The sequence below is a fragment of the Pollicipes pollicipes genome, unplaced genomic scaffold (genome assembly GCF_011947565.3).
Source record: "Pollicipes pollicipes isolate AB1234 unplaced genomic scaffold, Ppol_2.1 Scaffold_2555;HRSCAF=2994_pilon_pilon_pilon, whole genome shotgun sequence".
Lineage (NCBI taxonomy): Eukaryota > Metazoa > Arthropoda > Thecostraca > Pollicipedomorpha > Pollicipedidae > Pollicipes > Pollicipes pollicipes.
Window position 1 is genome coordinate 39,146,874 of NW_023596136.1, and position 16,934 is coordinate 39,163,807.

At 52.8% G+C, this 16,934-nt stretch overlaps 2 protein-coding genes across 2 annotated transcripts in view; both read left to right on the forward strand.

Annotated features, from left to right (window-relative positions):
- Window positions 1-831: 831 nt before the first annotated feature.
- Window positions 832-8,398, forward strand: LOC119101032 (ovostatin). The gene is made up of 6 exons (XM_037224283.1): window positions 832-968; window positions 3,529-3,701; window positions 4,111-4,226; window positions 7,317-7,442; window positions 7,850-7,967; window positions 8,367-8,398. The coding sequence occupies exons 1-6, from the start codon at window positions 901-903 to the stop codon at window positions 8,396-8,398; spliced, it is 633 nt and encodes a 210-aa protein (XP_037080178.1). The 5' UTR covers window positions 832-900.
- Window positions 8,399-8,487: 89 nt separating this feature from the next.
- Window positions 8,488-16,934, forward strand: part of LOC119102785 (alpha-1-macroglobulin-like) — a 35,873-nt gene continuing 27,426 nt past the window's right edge. The window contains 7 exon segments of the mRNA XM_037226242.1: window positions 8,488-8,522; window positions 12,008-12,107; window positions 12,514-12,581; window positions 13,323-13,475; window positions 14,068-14,156; window positions 15,190-15,250; window positions 16,075-16,248. Coding sequence (XP_037082137.1) covers window positions 13,329-13,475; window positions 14,068-14,156; window positions 15,190-15,250; window positions 16,075-16,248 — 471 coding nt within the window. The 5' untranslated portion in view covers window positions 8,488-8,522; window positions 12,008-12,107; window positions 12,514-12,581; window positions 13,323-13,328.

The following is a 16,934-nucleotide window of genomic DNA, read 5'->3' on the forward strand; positions in this document are numbered from 1 at the left end:
GACATGAACAAGTGCCAGCGATAATGTTTTCTCCGAGTTGACCTTTAAACGGTTTGTTTATCCACATGAAACCAGGCATCATCGTTCTGGAAATCAACAACTGGGCTTGCCAGGTCGCATAAGATGGAGAACGCCCAGACCTTTATGGGGGCCCCTGTTATGGAGTACCAGCAACTGCAGAGGCCATGTTAACGCCCGGTGACGTGGCACAACTTAGGCCTGAACTCGGACGTAACGTGGGAGCCGAAGGTGCTAACCAATCGACCATGACGCTCCCCCCTTCGCTGTTAGTTGCTGGGTGGAAAGGACATTGGAAAGGTCATCCTATCTGCTGCTGGTCGACGCTTCCGAACGCAACGGAGACAACTTGTTCGTAAGAAGAAAAACAATCGGGCACTCTAATTCACCGGAACTCCAGATAGGAGCTCAGCCAAGTAAAGGTCGTCTAGCTAGCACAAATCCCTACAACTCACATCAGCACAAGCAGCTTGGAGGCTCCGCGGGTCTTTCGGCGCTAATTCCTATCCTTTATCTTCAGTCGTCAAAGAAATTCTGTCTCCAGGTTCCCGCACCCCGACTGGTCCCCAGGGGACCCGCCCGCACTTGCAAGCTCAGGGCCCCGGGGAGCTGGCGGTCGGAAGCGGTGCAGACGATATGTCCCGTGGGGGGGGGGGGGGGGGCACCGGTCCTAGCTGCAGGGTTGTCAGTGATTGCAGGGTCCCCATAGCAACAGCTTCGCTCGTCGCCACCAGAGCGCGTTCCACGCATCCCAGACGTGGTCTCGGGGCCGCGGCCGGGCGACGGTGGCGCCTCCACCTCCGCTGCGGCCACCGCTCCGGTCGGCTTCGGAACGTGGCCGGCTTGGTCAGTCGTCGGTCGGGCGGCTTCCCGAGGATCGTGATGAAGGCGTGGGCGGTGCTGCTGTTGACATGCGTGGCGGCGGCTGGTGCATTGAGGACAGCTAAACAGTAAGCCGATGTTGCGCAGACTGGTACTGCTGAATGTACATGCGCCCATTGCTGAGTGTTCCACATTTGCATGGGGTTTGGAACTGAAATGGCCGTCTTAAAGATCATTCGGTGCAGTTCAGAACCATGCCCTTCTTAAGACCTAAACCCCCCTCGTTTTTTGTGCAAGGTACTATGACGCAATCAAAACTATGACACATTCCGGAACATATTTGGTTGCCATGGAAATTGTGTTATCTAGAGCGGTCTTTTCGACTTGAACGTATCCCAAAAGCTGTAAGTGAGCTTATTTCATGATCTGATGCTTACTTCGATCGGCAAAAAATACAGTTCCTTGAAGAGCCTGTCAGCGCCCACGTTCCGCCGCCTATGATCCGACTGCAGCTTTCTGTTCAACAGAGATGCGGGCAGGATCTCTGCTCCACAAAGAGGTGGGCAGGATTTCTGTTCCATAGAGAGGCGGGTAAGATCCCTGCTCCATCGCCTATGATCCGACTTCGGCTGTCTACGCCACTGTCCGTTTTATACTTCAATCATGGTTCCGTAGGCGTCCGGTACCTCAAACGCCTACGCAACGCGCTGTTTCGCGGTATGCGCCGTACCTATATTGCTATGGATACGCCAGATTCAGCGCCGTATGCCACTTACCATCCTGTTTGGGACTCTACCTAAGAAGACCGTCGCTCTACTCAGTCCCTCTACCGGACAGTGCACAACCTATGATTCCACCCAGCCCCTGACTGCTCCCATCACCCAACCAACCCGTGACTCTACCCAGCTTATGACTGCACCGAAGTCGTACTTACACATGACTCTACCTCCAAAGTCTCCTAGATCATTCTGCGCTGATTTCGTTTGTGGACTTTGCCTGTCAAATCACACTGAGATGGGCTGTTTCCTGCCACGGCGGCCGTGCGAAGCGAGACAAAAAAAATGGAGTTTCGAAAAACAAATCCTGCTGTCCATCGCGATGCTCTGCTTTGAACTGGTGTCAGCCAGGTCAGGTCTTCACCGCGATGCAACCTCCCCAGACAGGCCGCTGGGCCGTGAAGTGGGCTGCTAAGGATCTCGTGATTGGGAGATTCTTGCTAAGAACGCTCCGCTCGGAAAACTTGAATTCAGATACGCCCGGACCACCACTTCTGAATAATCATTTATGGGCGTTTCTCGGGCTCAGATGAGAAACGAAAGTCGAGCTGCGACTCTCCCATCGATTAAAGCCCAATACGCCAAGCACCAGGCGCGCTCAGAGCGTACCGGTTCATCAGGACGCGCAAACAGCAGACAGGCCCATAGGCACCCCTCAATTTCAGATTAACGCGCTTAAGGCATCGCCACAGGGCTGATGATTGTTGGTGGTCGCAGGCTGTTGATGCTTGCGCAGGAAGTTTGAGCGTGGTGAACTGCTCTGACAATGTCCCGGTCTTTGCCTGCGTCCCTGCCCTGCCCATAACCCTGTACCTGCCCTGTCCCTGTCCCTGTCCCTGCGCCCGCCCTCTGCCCCTGTGCCTGCCGCAGCCATTGTCTCTGTTCCTATACCTGTCCCTGCTTCCGTATCTGTATCTGTATCTGTATCCGTATTTGCCTCGGTGTCCGTATTTATATCCATCTCTGTATATGTTTCTATATCTGTATCTCTCCCTGTATCTGTCTCTGCATCTATCGCTGTGCCTGTCTCCATATCTGTATGTAGCTATGCGTCTCTGCCCCTTCCTCTGTTAATTTCGGTCATGTCTGTTACAACCGAGGCATCAAATCCAATCGTAGCTTGGAGTACCCGCGTGCCTGATGCGGTCTTGGTTTCGATGCGTTGTACCACAAACTGCCACGGACCACGTATGACAATGCGCATGGTCTTGATGCGCCATAGTGAAAAGCCAAGATTGTTGTGAATTTTCGACGGTATCATTTTGCCTTTCATCATCTGTGGAATGCGTGGGATCATGAAGCGTTCGGGAGGGCCCGAGCAGGCTGTTTTAGACTCATGCCAGCACCAGTCTGAGCAACACATCTTCAGCGGTCATGTTGCGTACTTGGATCGCATTGATTACTCTTCCAAATGTAATCAATGCGGTCCGGTCGCCTGTGCTCTGGTCTAGATGGCAACGACCCCCGGAGCAGCCCGCCGTGCCGAAAATGGCAGCTTTTATGTAATGAAATGTGGGCAGATATAACCTGAATAAAGTGTGCCTCAAGCGTGTAAATATTGACGGACAAATCCGCCTGGAGACTAAACAGGGAGCGGCGCGAACGCTGCAAAGCTGACGACGGCGCGTCGGATGGGCAGAGATGACCGTGACCAGGGTTGTAAAAAGGAAGCAAACTTGAACGAAAGCAACAAAGTCCGCGAGTTGCAATCATTTCAATGATCTGGCTGATGTAATTTTCCATTCCTCTCATTAGATCTATCGGAAAAATTGCCTGGCTAGATGCCGTTTGTGTTGACGCGTCGATTTTTGCCAGATGTTCCGTTCGTCCTAAGCTTCAGCCGGCCCAGTTGTGGTAGAGGACCTTCCAGGCGTCCTGTGCGTCTCATCGGTAACGTCATCCCCTTCCACAGCGGCTTCGTCTTAACGTCGTCCAAGGTGCTGCGGGCGGGCACCAGTCACCGTATCTGCATCACGCTCTTCAACGCGCCCGGGCCGAGGCGAAACGTGCACCTCACCGCCTGGGGCGATGCCGGGGGCCTCCCCTGGTCGACGCTGGTGGAGAGAATACCGGACACTGTGGGCGGTGAGCTTTCAAGGCGTACCTACTTCGGGTACACGGTGGGGATCACTTAAGAGGACCTTAGAGCTATCCCATTCGCGACATGCGTAAAACGGTGCTTCGTCATCAAAAATCGCTTAGGAGCGCTTTAATTGCTCTCCTGTTTGCCAGCTACAAATCTGTATTACGGACTCCTCGAAATATCACATCCTGGACTTGGCTTTTGCGACAGTGGTTGCCATTTGCCTTCTGAACAACTGAAATCTTATTCTTGTGCTGGTCGTCGCTTTCTACTGTCACCCTGATTGGCTGTTGCTATTTTACCATCACTATCCTGATTGCCTGTCATCAACTCACATCTGACGATCTGATTGGCTCGGTTGCCGATCGGCCCCTTGATTGGCTATCGCCCTGACTCTCCCGTCGTCCACAGCTGATGGCGACCACTGTTTTGACCTGGCCGTGCCGCGCACGGCGTCCGCTGGACTTGGTCACATGCTTCTCAAGGTCTCCAGTGCCACCGGGCTCAGATTATCAGATCTGGCGACGGTTCGTATACAAGATGCAAGGATGTAAATATGCAATATTCACTTTCGCATGTCGAAACTTATTTCGCATGAGCGTCGAGGAAATGGCAAGTCATGCCCATAATTTAATTACGAGCTCATATTAGTGGTGTGCCCACCTGATCTATCAAGAGAAGACCGTAGACCTCGTGAGCCATGCTTCAGAGTTTATGGAGTTGTCACGTCAACTCGGCTATGACCTCGGGCCTTGGTAGGTCGACATCTTCGGCACAGCTGGCCACGGAAGCACACATTGCAGCTGCAACAACGGCCAGCCTTTCCAACTGCACTCTGATGGTCTCAAAACATTTCCGTTAACGCTGTGTGATCGGGCTTGACATTTCTCAAATATTGCAAGGCAGATCAAATAGAATCTAGCCCAGAGACGCAATTTCGCGAGGTCATTTGAGAAAGGCTGCCCATGTCAAGAACTGTCACTAGTCCCAGGTTTAGTCGAAGTGTAGTATCTCTGGGGGTTTGACCCACTGTCGCATCGAAGTCAGGGAGCAGTTGGAGGGGTGGGGGGATGGTACCGGCGGCGCACGCGGCCACGTTTCCGAACTGCGAGAAAGCCAGTTCGCTATACCAAGAGTATGTCAGAATCGCACGCATGGCGCAGAACAAGGTTCCGACAAAATGATCAGACTGCGGGTGCTGGGTGCACCGGCAACGTGTTGTTGCAGCAACAGAGAACGTGCGCGACCATGCGTGCGTGTAAAACACATGTTCCCCTTAAGCCATGCAGAGCTGCAGTTCAGTTGGCCCTGGAGAAGATCATGAGTGGTAGGGGCCCGGGACCGGACAGCGTGCCGAGCGAGGTTCTTAGGAAACTCGACCATGTGGGGAGGCACCACCTTCTCAACCTCATCCATAGAGCCGGATGTGAATCATGCATCCGCTTTGTGGAGATCGGCAGGGATTGTCAACAAGCACGAACCAGAGTGAAAAAACTGCGAGTCACCGATATATCTCCTTAAAACACGACTGAGTTTTAATTGTTCAGCGCGCATGCAGGATAGCAAAGGCTTTCCTGATCATCAGGTCCCCGAGAATCAGGTGACTGCTCCCATGGCATGAAGTCAGACCGTGCCCTCCGACATGGCACCGGCCAAACGGTATATCTAAACACCGGCCATGCTCGTGAAGCCACCGCGGCGGGCGCCCGTGCGGCGGGCGCTGGTCGCTGGCCGCTGGTCGTTTGTGCGAAGGGCGCTGGTCGCTGGTCGCTGGCCGCTGGTCGCTGGTGCGGCGGGCGCTAGTTGCTGGTCGCCGGTGGGGCGGTTGCTGGTCGCTGGTCTTTTGTTGCTAGTGCGGCGGGCGCTGGCCGCTGGCCGCTGGCCGCTGGTCGCTGGTGCGGCGGGCGCTGGTCGCTGGTCGCTGGTCGCTGGTTGGTACAGCGTTAAGCCTGCGGCCATCACTCACCAGTCGCTGTTATCTCCTCGATAGTTCCAGGGGAACGGGCCCGAACCATGCACCTGTCATCCACACTGACAGCCACATCAACCATCTGCGGAACCGAGGCTCGCAGACGGACACGACGCCATGCCCAACTGCCCGGGCTGACACCACGGACACGGAGCGGAGGGGCGAAATCTGTACAAATCCTGCGCTTGTCCCGTGTTGGCACCAGCCGAGATGCATCAGCCCCCATGTATCACAGACCTGACAATGATTTGTGCAGCTATCCCGGCACTGACAACGGCTTTCAGTGTAATGAACGTTGCTCGGTTACGCCTGGTTACAACAAGGCACCGGCTTTGCGAGACAATACACTACGCCAGTACAGCTGGCACTGAACGGGAGCTGGCTACCGTGACACCGACAGCTTGCATCTCAAGTGCTCAATATGAGACCAATGCAGTAGATGGGCCTGCACACAGGCCAGCCCCCCTGACATCGGCAAGGTCACGCCAAGGTCGGGCGTCGGCAGACTGGCGCAGCAGAACACTCAGCGAGCTGTGACTGTATAGACCATCAGCTGTGACTGTACAGGCCATCAGCTGTGACTGTACAGGCCATCAGCTGTGACTGTACGGGCCATCAGCTGTGACTGTACAGACCATCAGCTGTGACTGTACAGGCCATCAGCTGTGACTGTACAGCCATCAGCTGTGACTGTACAGCCATCAGCTGTGACTGTACAGGCCATCAGCTGTGACTGTACAGGCCATCGCTGTGACTGTACGGCCTCAGCTGTGACTGTACCGGCCATCAGCTGGACTGTACAAGCCATCAGCTGTGACTGTACGGGCCATCGAGCCTGTGACTGTAACAGGCCATCGAGCTGTGACTGTATAGGCCATCAGCTGTGACTGTACTGGCCATCGAGCTGTGACTGTACTGGCCATCAGCTGTGACTGTACAGGCCATCAGCTGTGACTGTACAGGCCATCAGCTGTGACTGTACAGGCCATCAGCTGTGGACTGTACTGGCCATCGAGCTGTGACTGTACTGGCCATCAGCTGTGGACTGCACAGGCCATTGAGCTGTGACTGTACAGGCCATCAGCTGTGACTGTACAGGCCATCGAGCTTTGACTGTACATGACCATCGAGCTGTGACTGTAACAGGGCCATCAGCTGCAAAACGTTCACAGTGTCGCGCTAATGTGTGGACCATTAAGCAATTAATGAATCAGACAAATACCAAAATGTCCCTCACCGAATTACGCACTATTGACATTCACAACGGAAACTCTTGCTGCAGCTTTGTTGATTGTGCGTTGTTTGAAGCTGCATGCCATGCGAACTTCGCATGGTCCTTTGAATTCTGGACTGCTCTGCAGAAGTGAATTTGTGTCGGAATGCCTTCCAGGTCGGACCTCGTGTTGAGGCAGCAAAAGCATTGTGCTGCAGGGCGCTTTCAAGGGTTGCTTTAATATTTTGAAGGAACTGTCTATTATCCCGTTATATCAAGTCATCTACCTACAAACAAGTTTTAGCCATGCAGTAATTCTGGTCAAGGAGTTCTTGGCCAGCGCAAAAATATTCGGTGAGAAGCATTCTCATCTTCCGGCAGGCTTCCTGCTAATCGTATATGCCGCCTTCACCGTCCTGCTGTACCGCGTTTCAGGTGACCATCAAGGCCTTCACGCTGGTGACGCTGATCCAGACAGACAAACCCCGATACCGTCCTGGGGATAAAGTCCTGATCCGTGTCATGGCCCTGAGATATGACCTCACGCCGATCATCGAAAACGTGAGCTGTACATCCTCGGATTAGTTCACTGCCGAACGCTATGAGTGAAATTTATTTTTTCAAAACAGCCGGTTAGCTATGTCCACTGGTCGTTATTGGATGGCTGTGATTATCATTACGGACGCAGGCAGGTGGAGGTGAAGACCTGCCGAAGTCCTATCAAGCTTACTTAGTGGTGACTGGTGCTGATAAACGGCAGCTCTATGTGCTAATAAACGCGAACTCCATGTGCTGGTGAGCGGGAGCTCCATGTGCTGATAAACCGGAGCTTCATGTGGAGCTTCGTTAGGTTCTAAAGTGTTTTTACTCTGTTCGTATACTGAAAAGGAGCGCATCTGTTTCGTTGTAAGGATCAGTGCAAACTATGCATCGGATTTTTTGCTTCCGAATCGGCCACTGCTCCTCAGGTTCCTGAGGTGTGGGTGACCAGCCCCAGACAACATCCGCATCGCCCAGTGGAGGGACATCAAGACCAGCGGAGGCCTGATCCAGCTGGAGATGCAGCTGACCGAGGAGCCACCCATGGTGAGGGTCACATGAAGGTCAAGTGGTCGCTCGGGTTGCAGTTATAGCCTAGCCCTGCCGGTCCCCTGCCTCCGGTGAAATCATCCTCTAGAAGAAGATTCGCTTCTGGTGAGGTCACTTGGAGAGCGAGGGTTCGCCCTGGTGCAGTCTTCCCCTCGCCCCGGTGAGGTTACTTGAAGAGCGAGGGTTCGCCCTGGTGCAGTCTTACCCTCACCCCGGTGAGGTCACACTCTGACCGATGGGCCGTCCCTGACAAAGCCATCAAACCACATGCTTCCATCTTATCAAGGTGCATTGGCACATCGCTCGAAAAGCATACGTTCCCAAGACAATAAAGCTGGCTGAAGGCCCTCCAGCACTGCTGGGGGCATTTGGGTACACTTTGTGATTGACTTTCAGGGCAGATGGACTATCCACGCGAAGACAAATGACGGTCCCGAAAGTAAGGGTTTCGTTGTAGAGGAGTATGTGCTGCCTACATTCGAGGTCAAGGTCAAGAACCCAACCTACGTGCCTGAGGGGGACAAAACCATCACCCGTCGACGTCTGCGCCAAGTAAGCCATGCCTGATTGATGCTTGTGCGCTAGCTGATGAAGTGATTCGCAACAGCAAGACTAAAAGGCTTAGCCAAAGCGTAGAAAGCATTACAGTTCCTTGCGAGCTCTCATTGGCGGAAGACATTTCACCAACCGGCCACAGTCTACAGATTTTCCAATTCCATGCAATTTCCGTTTTACCGGGTTTTATCAGGTTTACCCAATTCGTAATGACTAGGGAGCGTCGTGCTGCAACATTGATTGCACGCACCGCCACCTATCGCTGCTGCAACGCCTTTTAAGTCCAGTGCAGTAAGAAGCGTTACAGGTTTGATGTCATACGAGCTCAACATCGATACTTTTTCCATCGCATCGAGTCACGTGAATGTAAGCTTCGAGGTGCTGTTGCCTAGCATTGGAGTGGATTCCCTAATGAGATATTTTCCATTGTCTAGTCTGAACAACTCTGCCTGAACGCGTCCTATAAATGACTGATGGATCAGGGCCTATGCTAAGCAAGCTCTTCACAAGATCTTGACTCCACCAGACCAACGGCGTCCATCAGATTATTGCTATGAAATTCGAGGCATCGTAAAACGCCACATCACCGCCGCCGCGTGCAATCGTGTCTTTACGGTCAGTCGTTAGCGAGTCGTCTTTGACAAAATGCACAAACGAGCGCTACTTCTGGGGACGTGGACCCACATAGCTTGCTAGCCTGGTGAACAGGTGTCTAGCGGGACGCCGACTTAGCCGCGGGCAGGGGCTATAGAAAGCCTCTCAAGTTAGAGGTGAGCTAAAAATTTTATCATTTCTCTCTAGACAATGACCGTATGGCCAATGGTGGACGGTTAGTGGGACCACTACTCCCTTGACTCCCCCACGCTCCACCCCCCCTAAGTCTGCACGCCTGGCCACGGCGATGTTATACCAATACGAGGCAGTATCAGAAGCGACGCATGCCAGGAAGAGCCGCGGTAATGAGCGGTACCATAATGCAGCAACTCCCCGGTGGTGGCGTTATAATCTGGTAAGCCATCGAGTGCTGGTCGGAATAGCAGACCCTGAATAGCTGATATTGCGGAGTGAATCCGTTCGCTCACTGCCATCTTTGCTCCCACTAGTGCTGAAACATGTCGTTACAGAGTAGTTATATCAAGTAGTTACAAATTGATGAGTCACCACGTTGAAATAGGCTTGCCGGGAACCACAGAGGGAAAGGTTTAGTATCAAAACATTGACACGTTTTCATGGCCAATCATCAGCAGGAATCGAGGCAGATTAGGAGGCTAAAGCAGTATTGTGTCACGAACATTCGGATGCTGGACCAAACGTGGGGAAAACAAAGCTTGCTTGAAAACATTTACTATAAGATAGTTCGGGTGAATGCATGCCGTTGATTTCTTCCACAGATTGTTCTAACATGGAGGTGGAATACTAGAGAGACGTAACCGAGCCTCTAGATTATTTATCAGCCTTTAGTAGTTCGCCTGGAGTGAAAAGTTTTTATGTTCAGGTGCAGAGAATATTCGACTGTCGTGTTCTTGTTCATAAGTCAATTGAAAACGGATTGCTGAAATTGTTTAGCTGATCTTGTTTGAGAAAAACAGGAGAACGGGACGAAATTACCCCTGCCTTGAAAAACACGTTCAATGTGTTGCGTAGCCGTTCTCCAACTGCCTCAGGTGCTGTGTTAGTAGGATCTGGTCGAGGGGATAACTTAGACCGAGGGAACTAGCACTCCATGCAGTACATAACACGGCCGCCCAATGTCACCTTCATCCCAACGTCGTTTGACATAGGGCATGCGGGCACGACGTGAGACATGTTACAACATGAGCTGCAACAAGCCAGCTGCAGCATGAGCCTCTCAGGCTGTAACTTCATAATATACCTCGTTCAGTCCGTGGTAGCGGCCAAGCTCGCCTGTAATGACGACCAATATTCGCGACGAACGCACGGAGCATGGGCCCGCCAGCCTGCATTGATCATGCCACCAAAAAAGGAGCATGCAATCTAATAATCTTCTGTACGCGATGAAACTAACCTTTACCACCGGTAAGTGTCATAGCGTCATAGTGTCATATTTGTCAGCATTTCAGAGTGAGCCCCATGAACTGATTAGGGCTGGCGAAGCAGTGCACAGCGAATAAGATTCAGATTCAGATTCATATGTGTGTCCAGAAAGGATTCCTAATCATAGTGGCCTTTCATCTGGTGAGTCAATAAAATAAAACGTTGAGAATAAATGTCAATGGATTCCGTTGACGAAGCACACCATGTGCAACACGCCTCTGCGGCCCCTTTCGCCTACTTTGTTTTTGTATTCTGTAGTCCCCTATGTGCGCCCCTATGTGCGGTATATTACAGCCGTCAGGTCTGTGCGCTCGTTCCCGCCACACATGATTACAGCCGTTAGGTCGGTGCGCCTCTCCCGCCACACATGATTACAGCCGTCAGGCCTGTGCGCCCGCTCCCGCCACACATGATTACAGCCGTCAGGTCGCTGCGCCCGCTCCCGCCACACATGATTACAGCCGTCAGGTCGGTGCGCCCGCTCCCGCCACACATGATTACAGCCGTCAGGTCCGTGCGCTCGCTCCTGCCACGCATGATTACAGCCGTCAGGCCTGTGCACTCGCTCCCGCCACACATGATTACAGCCGTCAGGCCTGTGCGCCCCGCTCCCGCCACACATGATTACAGCCGTCAGGTCGGTGCACTCGCTCCCGCCACACGGGACCCGCCAAATTACGCGTCTCCTGCCAAATTACACGTGTCACGCCAAATAGTCCTCGCGCAAATGGGTGTGAACAACGTACATATTAAGCATCGGGAGAGGCCTCTGGTCAGATTTACCGTCAAAACAGTTGAAGCAAATGAGGACAAAAAAACAGTCCCCTATGTGCACCCCTGTGACCTCAGGTCACAACCATACTTCGTGGCTGTGACCTATAATGGCCGACATTGGTCAGAAATATCTGAACGTAAAATTCGGTGGACGAAGCCCTCCGAAATACGTCAACACGGTTCTCTGCGAGTGTGATGGAATCGCCACGCTCGCCGTGATGACAACGCCGGGTATCCGGAGAGAGTTTTGTCATTTGCACTGCAGCCAAGCTGTGCCGCAAGACAACCGCTGCGCTCTCCTTACGTGTCGACGAGACTCAGGTTTACTTCTCTACCGCTGTGCGGCTCTGCACAGTGGTGCTAGGTGCTGGAAGCCGGAAAATCCGCCCGCTCAATCTGAAGCTCGCTGGTCTGGGAGTTTGGAGTCGGGGAGTCTGGAACATTTTTGGAAAATAAGTTTGTGCTTGCAGAATGCTTGCACATGGGTTTCGAAATGTATTTGGTGACGGTATGTTCCGCTGATTTAGCTAAAGCTGATGACCTGTTCCACCGAATGGAAATACATCTGGCTCCGTTTCTCCACGCATATGATCCACCAGGAATGCGTTGCATAAACTTTACGAGATGACAAACGCTGACCTTGCTTAACGCAGGTACACCTTTGGTCAGCCGTTGATTGGAGCCACCGTAACGATGTCTGTCACGGACGGTTCCAACCCAAACGAACGCGTCAAAGTCGGCGACACTCTCTCGGTGAGTCAGCGACACTCTCTCGGTGAGTCAGCGACACTCTCTCGGTGAGTCAGTGACACTCTCTCGGTGAGTCAGTGACAGTCTCAGGCCGTGACACCCTTACAAGTGTCAGTGACCTCTTGACGTGGCGTCAGAGTTAAGCGATCACGGCCGTGACGCTTTGGGTGGTGTCATTAACCCAACGCCGGCGTCAGACGGTTGGGGTGCGACTCTGTCAGGTGTGATCCAGAAACAAAACCAGAACTGCGCCCGCGCGATGTTTTGCTGCTCAATCCCTTGTAGTGATATATATATATATATATATATATATATATATATATATATATATATATATATCAATACCTTCTCGATACCTTAGAGACCGATACAACAGACGAGACACGTTGCAGTGTTTCTGTTTTTACAGACGGACGAGACAGGCTGTGCATCGTCTGATCTGATTATGGATGAACTGTTCGCTCGCTTGGTGTCGACGTAAGTAATCTTGCATTTGTGCTGCTTGGGGCACATGTGAGTGTGACACACACACACACACACACACACACACACACACACACACACACACACACACACACACACACACACACACACACACACACACACACACACACACACACATACACACACACACACACACAGACAGAAATACGGTTGCACGACCCACGGGAGAGATATCCTCAGAGAACCTCAGGAGGGTCGCATCGACCCTCCCCTTTCTCTTACAGGGCTAGGGTTTAGGCGGCTGAAATAGTGTGGGACTGATCAGAAGTTTGGTAGGGTAAGAGTAGCGTGGGTCTGTTTGGCCCGCGTTATAAACACCTGTGACCACCCAGTAGCTGTCTTTCCGGGTGGCTGTTGTTCTAGAATGATACTTAAAAAATGGTCAAGCAGTTCTCAAACGCAAATACCCTCAGTGCTGTGTTGCTGGGCCACGGATTTTGTTGTTATCCATAGCCGTGCTGTGCCATATCAATGCATGCACCTGAGCGACGTTTGACTGTGCCAAACTATCGTTAAGTATAGTTAGTCTTTCTTTCTAGGATGGCGATTCTTTTCTAACAAGCGTTGAATAGTTTCGTTGGATTGCACATTGATAGGACACAATTACCTTTGGACGGCACCTTTCTGGTGGCAATCAATGCCCACCTCTGACATGGTACACGTGCACCTTATACTGTCAGTTCAATATCTTTTGTGTGACCCGCTCGACCTCAGCTCAGCATGAACGTCACTGTGGAGGAGTTTGGCACGGGTCTCAGCCAATCAGAGATGAGACCAGTGCACAGAGACATCTCCAGAACCGTCTCGGCCTCCGTTCCGGACAACGCACAGCTGTTCATCAAGCCCGGCCTGCCCTACTACGGCCGGGTCAGTTTGGGTTTTTGCGGAGCGCGCTGACGAAGGCCATGAGTCATGCTGCCAGATCCTCGATGGACCTGTGTTGATGGGGGAGGGGGTGGGGTGGGGTGGTTGAGCTATCGCTTGGATGTCAGTGCAGCTCTGATGGTGATCGCCGTAATCACCAATGCTTATGCTTAGACAGCCAAATATTTATGGAGTCATGCTCTCGGGTTCAGAGTGGTCAGGTCTCACGGGCTTTACATTTCAGCGACATATGCTGTAATTATTCATGTAAATACAGACTCATGACACTGCGCGTTGCACACTACATCGGATTGTGGAAGAAGATGTAATATTTCGAATACATCTACCAAGGGTCAAATTGATTTCGGCGTATGGAAGTGAAAGCTGCTCTATGCGCGTCAGATGCCGCGAACTGCTCACCGCATGGCAAATACAAATATTTCCTCGGAGTGCCATAACATTTCAGCAAATATTTCGAGGTCGATGGTATTAAATACGCAATGCGAAGCATATTTGGATATGACTTGCTGGCGAACAGCATGCAATGCTTAGAGCATTGCGACGGTGCAAACGAAATGTGATCGCGCTATTCCAGCTCCACGTCAAAGAGAGGGATGGCTCGCCTTTCGCTGAAAAAATCGTGGAGATCTGCTTCGAAGCCAAGTACAAGGAGAAAGCCGCCGTGTGAGTGTGGTGTTCGTTGTGTTGCCGCTTGCGGGGTCAACGTTTGGCTGACTTTACGACCGAAGCTTGATTGTCTGTGACAGAATGTGTCTGATGCAACTGCTGAACTAGTTGCTTGCTTTGCACACCTTTTTGTCATCCAACTTATTTTTGTCATACACACTTGTGTATCGTAATAGCACGGAACTCCGGGACCATGACACGGAGGCGAGAGACAACGGCACTGGACAGCGGGACTATGGCACGGAGGCGAGGGACAACGGCACTGGACAGCGAGACTATGACATGGAGGCGAGAAACAACGGCACTGGACAGCGGGACCATGACACGGAGGCGAGGGACAACGGCACTGGACAACGGAACCATGGCACGGAGGCGAGGGACGACGGCACTGGACAGCGGGAGCATGACACGGGGGTGAGGGACGACGGCGCGGGACAGCGGGAGCGTGACACGGAGACGAGGGACAACGGCACTGGACAGCGGGACTATGGCACGGAGACGAGAGACAACGGGACTGGACGATGTGACTATGACTCGGAGGCTAGGGACAACGGCACTGAACAATGAGACTATGACACGGAGGCGAGGGACGACGGCACTGGACAGCGGGACCATGACACGGAGGCGAAGGACAACGGCACTGGACAACGGGACCATGACACGGAGGCGAGGGACGACGGCGCGGGACAGCGGGAGCGTGACACGGGGGCGAGGGACGACGGCACTGGACAGCGGGAGCATGACACGGAGGTGAGGGACGACGGCGCGGGACAGCGGGAGCGTGCCATGAGGGTCGCGAGACATTGGGACATGAACACGGAGCCGGCAGGCGATACCAAGGCGCTCCATGGAATCTTCCCACCATTCGTCCAAACAGAGATGTAGGAGATCGGATATGTAGGAGATCAGATATGCAGAAGATCGGATATGGAGGAGATCGGATATGTAGAACATTGGATGTGTAGGGATCGGATATGTAGGAGATCGGATATCGGATACGTGTTTCACGCAGTGTGGCATGCCATTCCAGGCAGAGCGGGGTGGACCCGCCGAGGACTCCTGACGATGGCTTTTTTCTCGCTTATAAAAGGGTATGTCGACTAGGGATAAACACCTGTGATTGGATAAAGACCGAGAAGATGCTCTTTCTTGGCTTTCACCTTGACACATGTGGTCTTTGTTCAGGTGGCGTTTTTTGTTGCGTTCCAGCGCTATCGGCCGCAATAAGCATAGATAAGGCTGGGGAAGCCTGTCATTTCAAATGTCTCCTGATCAGGTCCATTTGAACTGTCCAGATATGCCCCACACCGTCACGTGCTGAGCTGCTGTGACCTGCACACCGTCCTGTTCTGAGCTGCTGTGACCTGACCAGGCCTCTATGGGGCGATCACATCTGACCTAGTAAAATGATCTTCATGACCCTGACATCGCTTTACATCTTCCTCACCTACGGTCACCAGTTCTCTCTTGTCTTGCCCTGCCCAGCCACGCCCGCCATAACCCGCCGTGCCCTGCACGACACCTTCCCTGCTTTGTCTTGCCCTAATGCAACCCTTCCTGCCCCAAAACCTCTGCTCTACTTAGCCTCGACCCGACGCAAGCAACATTTCACCGCTTTTCCTCTCTTCACGTTTTCGGTCCCGCCATTCAGACAAGGCCGAACGTGGCTAATGTCGACCTGGCCTGCCACTCCTTGGCCTTGACCATGTCACATCCTTATGTTTGCCTATCTTGTACATCCTACACTGCTTTGTTTGACCCCCGATGCCCCACGCTGCTAAACTCTAGCTGTCGTGTGTCGTGACACTGACGTGTCACATCCAACCCGCACCTGACTCGACACAGCTGGACTTGCTCTGACCTTATCTGACCGACTTGACTGACCCTAACCCGTCTCACCCGCCCTGCCGGACAGCACTCGGAGCTTGTGCGAACCAAGTTCGGCTACACGCCGCTGATCTGGGAGACGGAGCCTCCGCAGCGGCTCTCGATGGCCATCCAGTGCCGCGACTTCATCACTGACAGCCAGGGCCGCGTCGTCTACTTCATCCCGCCGCAAGCGCCGCTCGTGGACAGTGTTGACGTCAGGGTTAGTAAGGTGTGACGTCATAGTCAGTGTGGTGACCACAGGTTATGGTGTGACGTCAGGGCCAGCATCATGCATCGGAGTCAGTGAGTGCACTTGGGGTCGCGACGTTAGCGTTGCTCTGGGGACACTTTTGCGTTGGTGTCAGGGTCCGCGCGTGATGTCATGGTCAGTCTGCTAAAGTCGGAACCAGTTTTTTAATGTCATGGCCGTTATGTGAGGATCAGTGTGGCATTACTGAAGTCGATGGCCGTGTTATGGCTGTTGGCGATATCAATCTAGCGGCACCGTTAGAGTAGTGATGTCAGAGACAGGGCTGATCGTACAACGAGAGGGACTTCAACAACAGGGCCACTTCTGCGAAGTCATGGTCATTTCGGTGACTTCGGGGATGACCGAGCACCAGGAGCAGTCTAATGGGATCAGTGAATGACCTGAGGGTTGGACCTATGGACACCGTAGTCAGCTTGGTGGGGGCAAACAAGTTGTGTTTACGTCGGAACCAGGGTGGTGACAACAGAGTCAATGCAGTGATGTCAAAACCATTGCGCACACCGCAGAGCCATTGCAATGACACCTTCGTCAGATTAATGACATCATAGTCAGAGTCAGTCAGAGTCAACATGACGTAAGAGTCAGCTAAATGACATCAGAGACAGTGCGGTGACGTCAGGGTCAGTGTGATGACG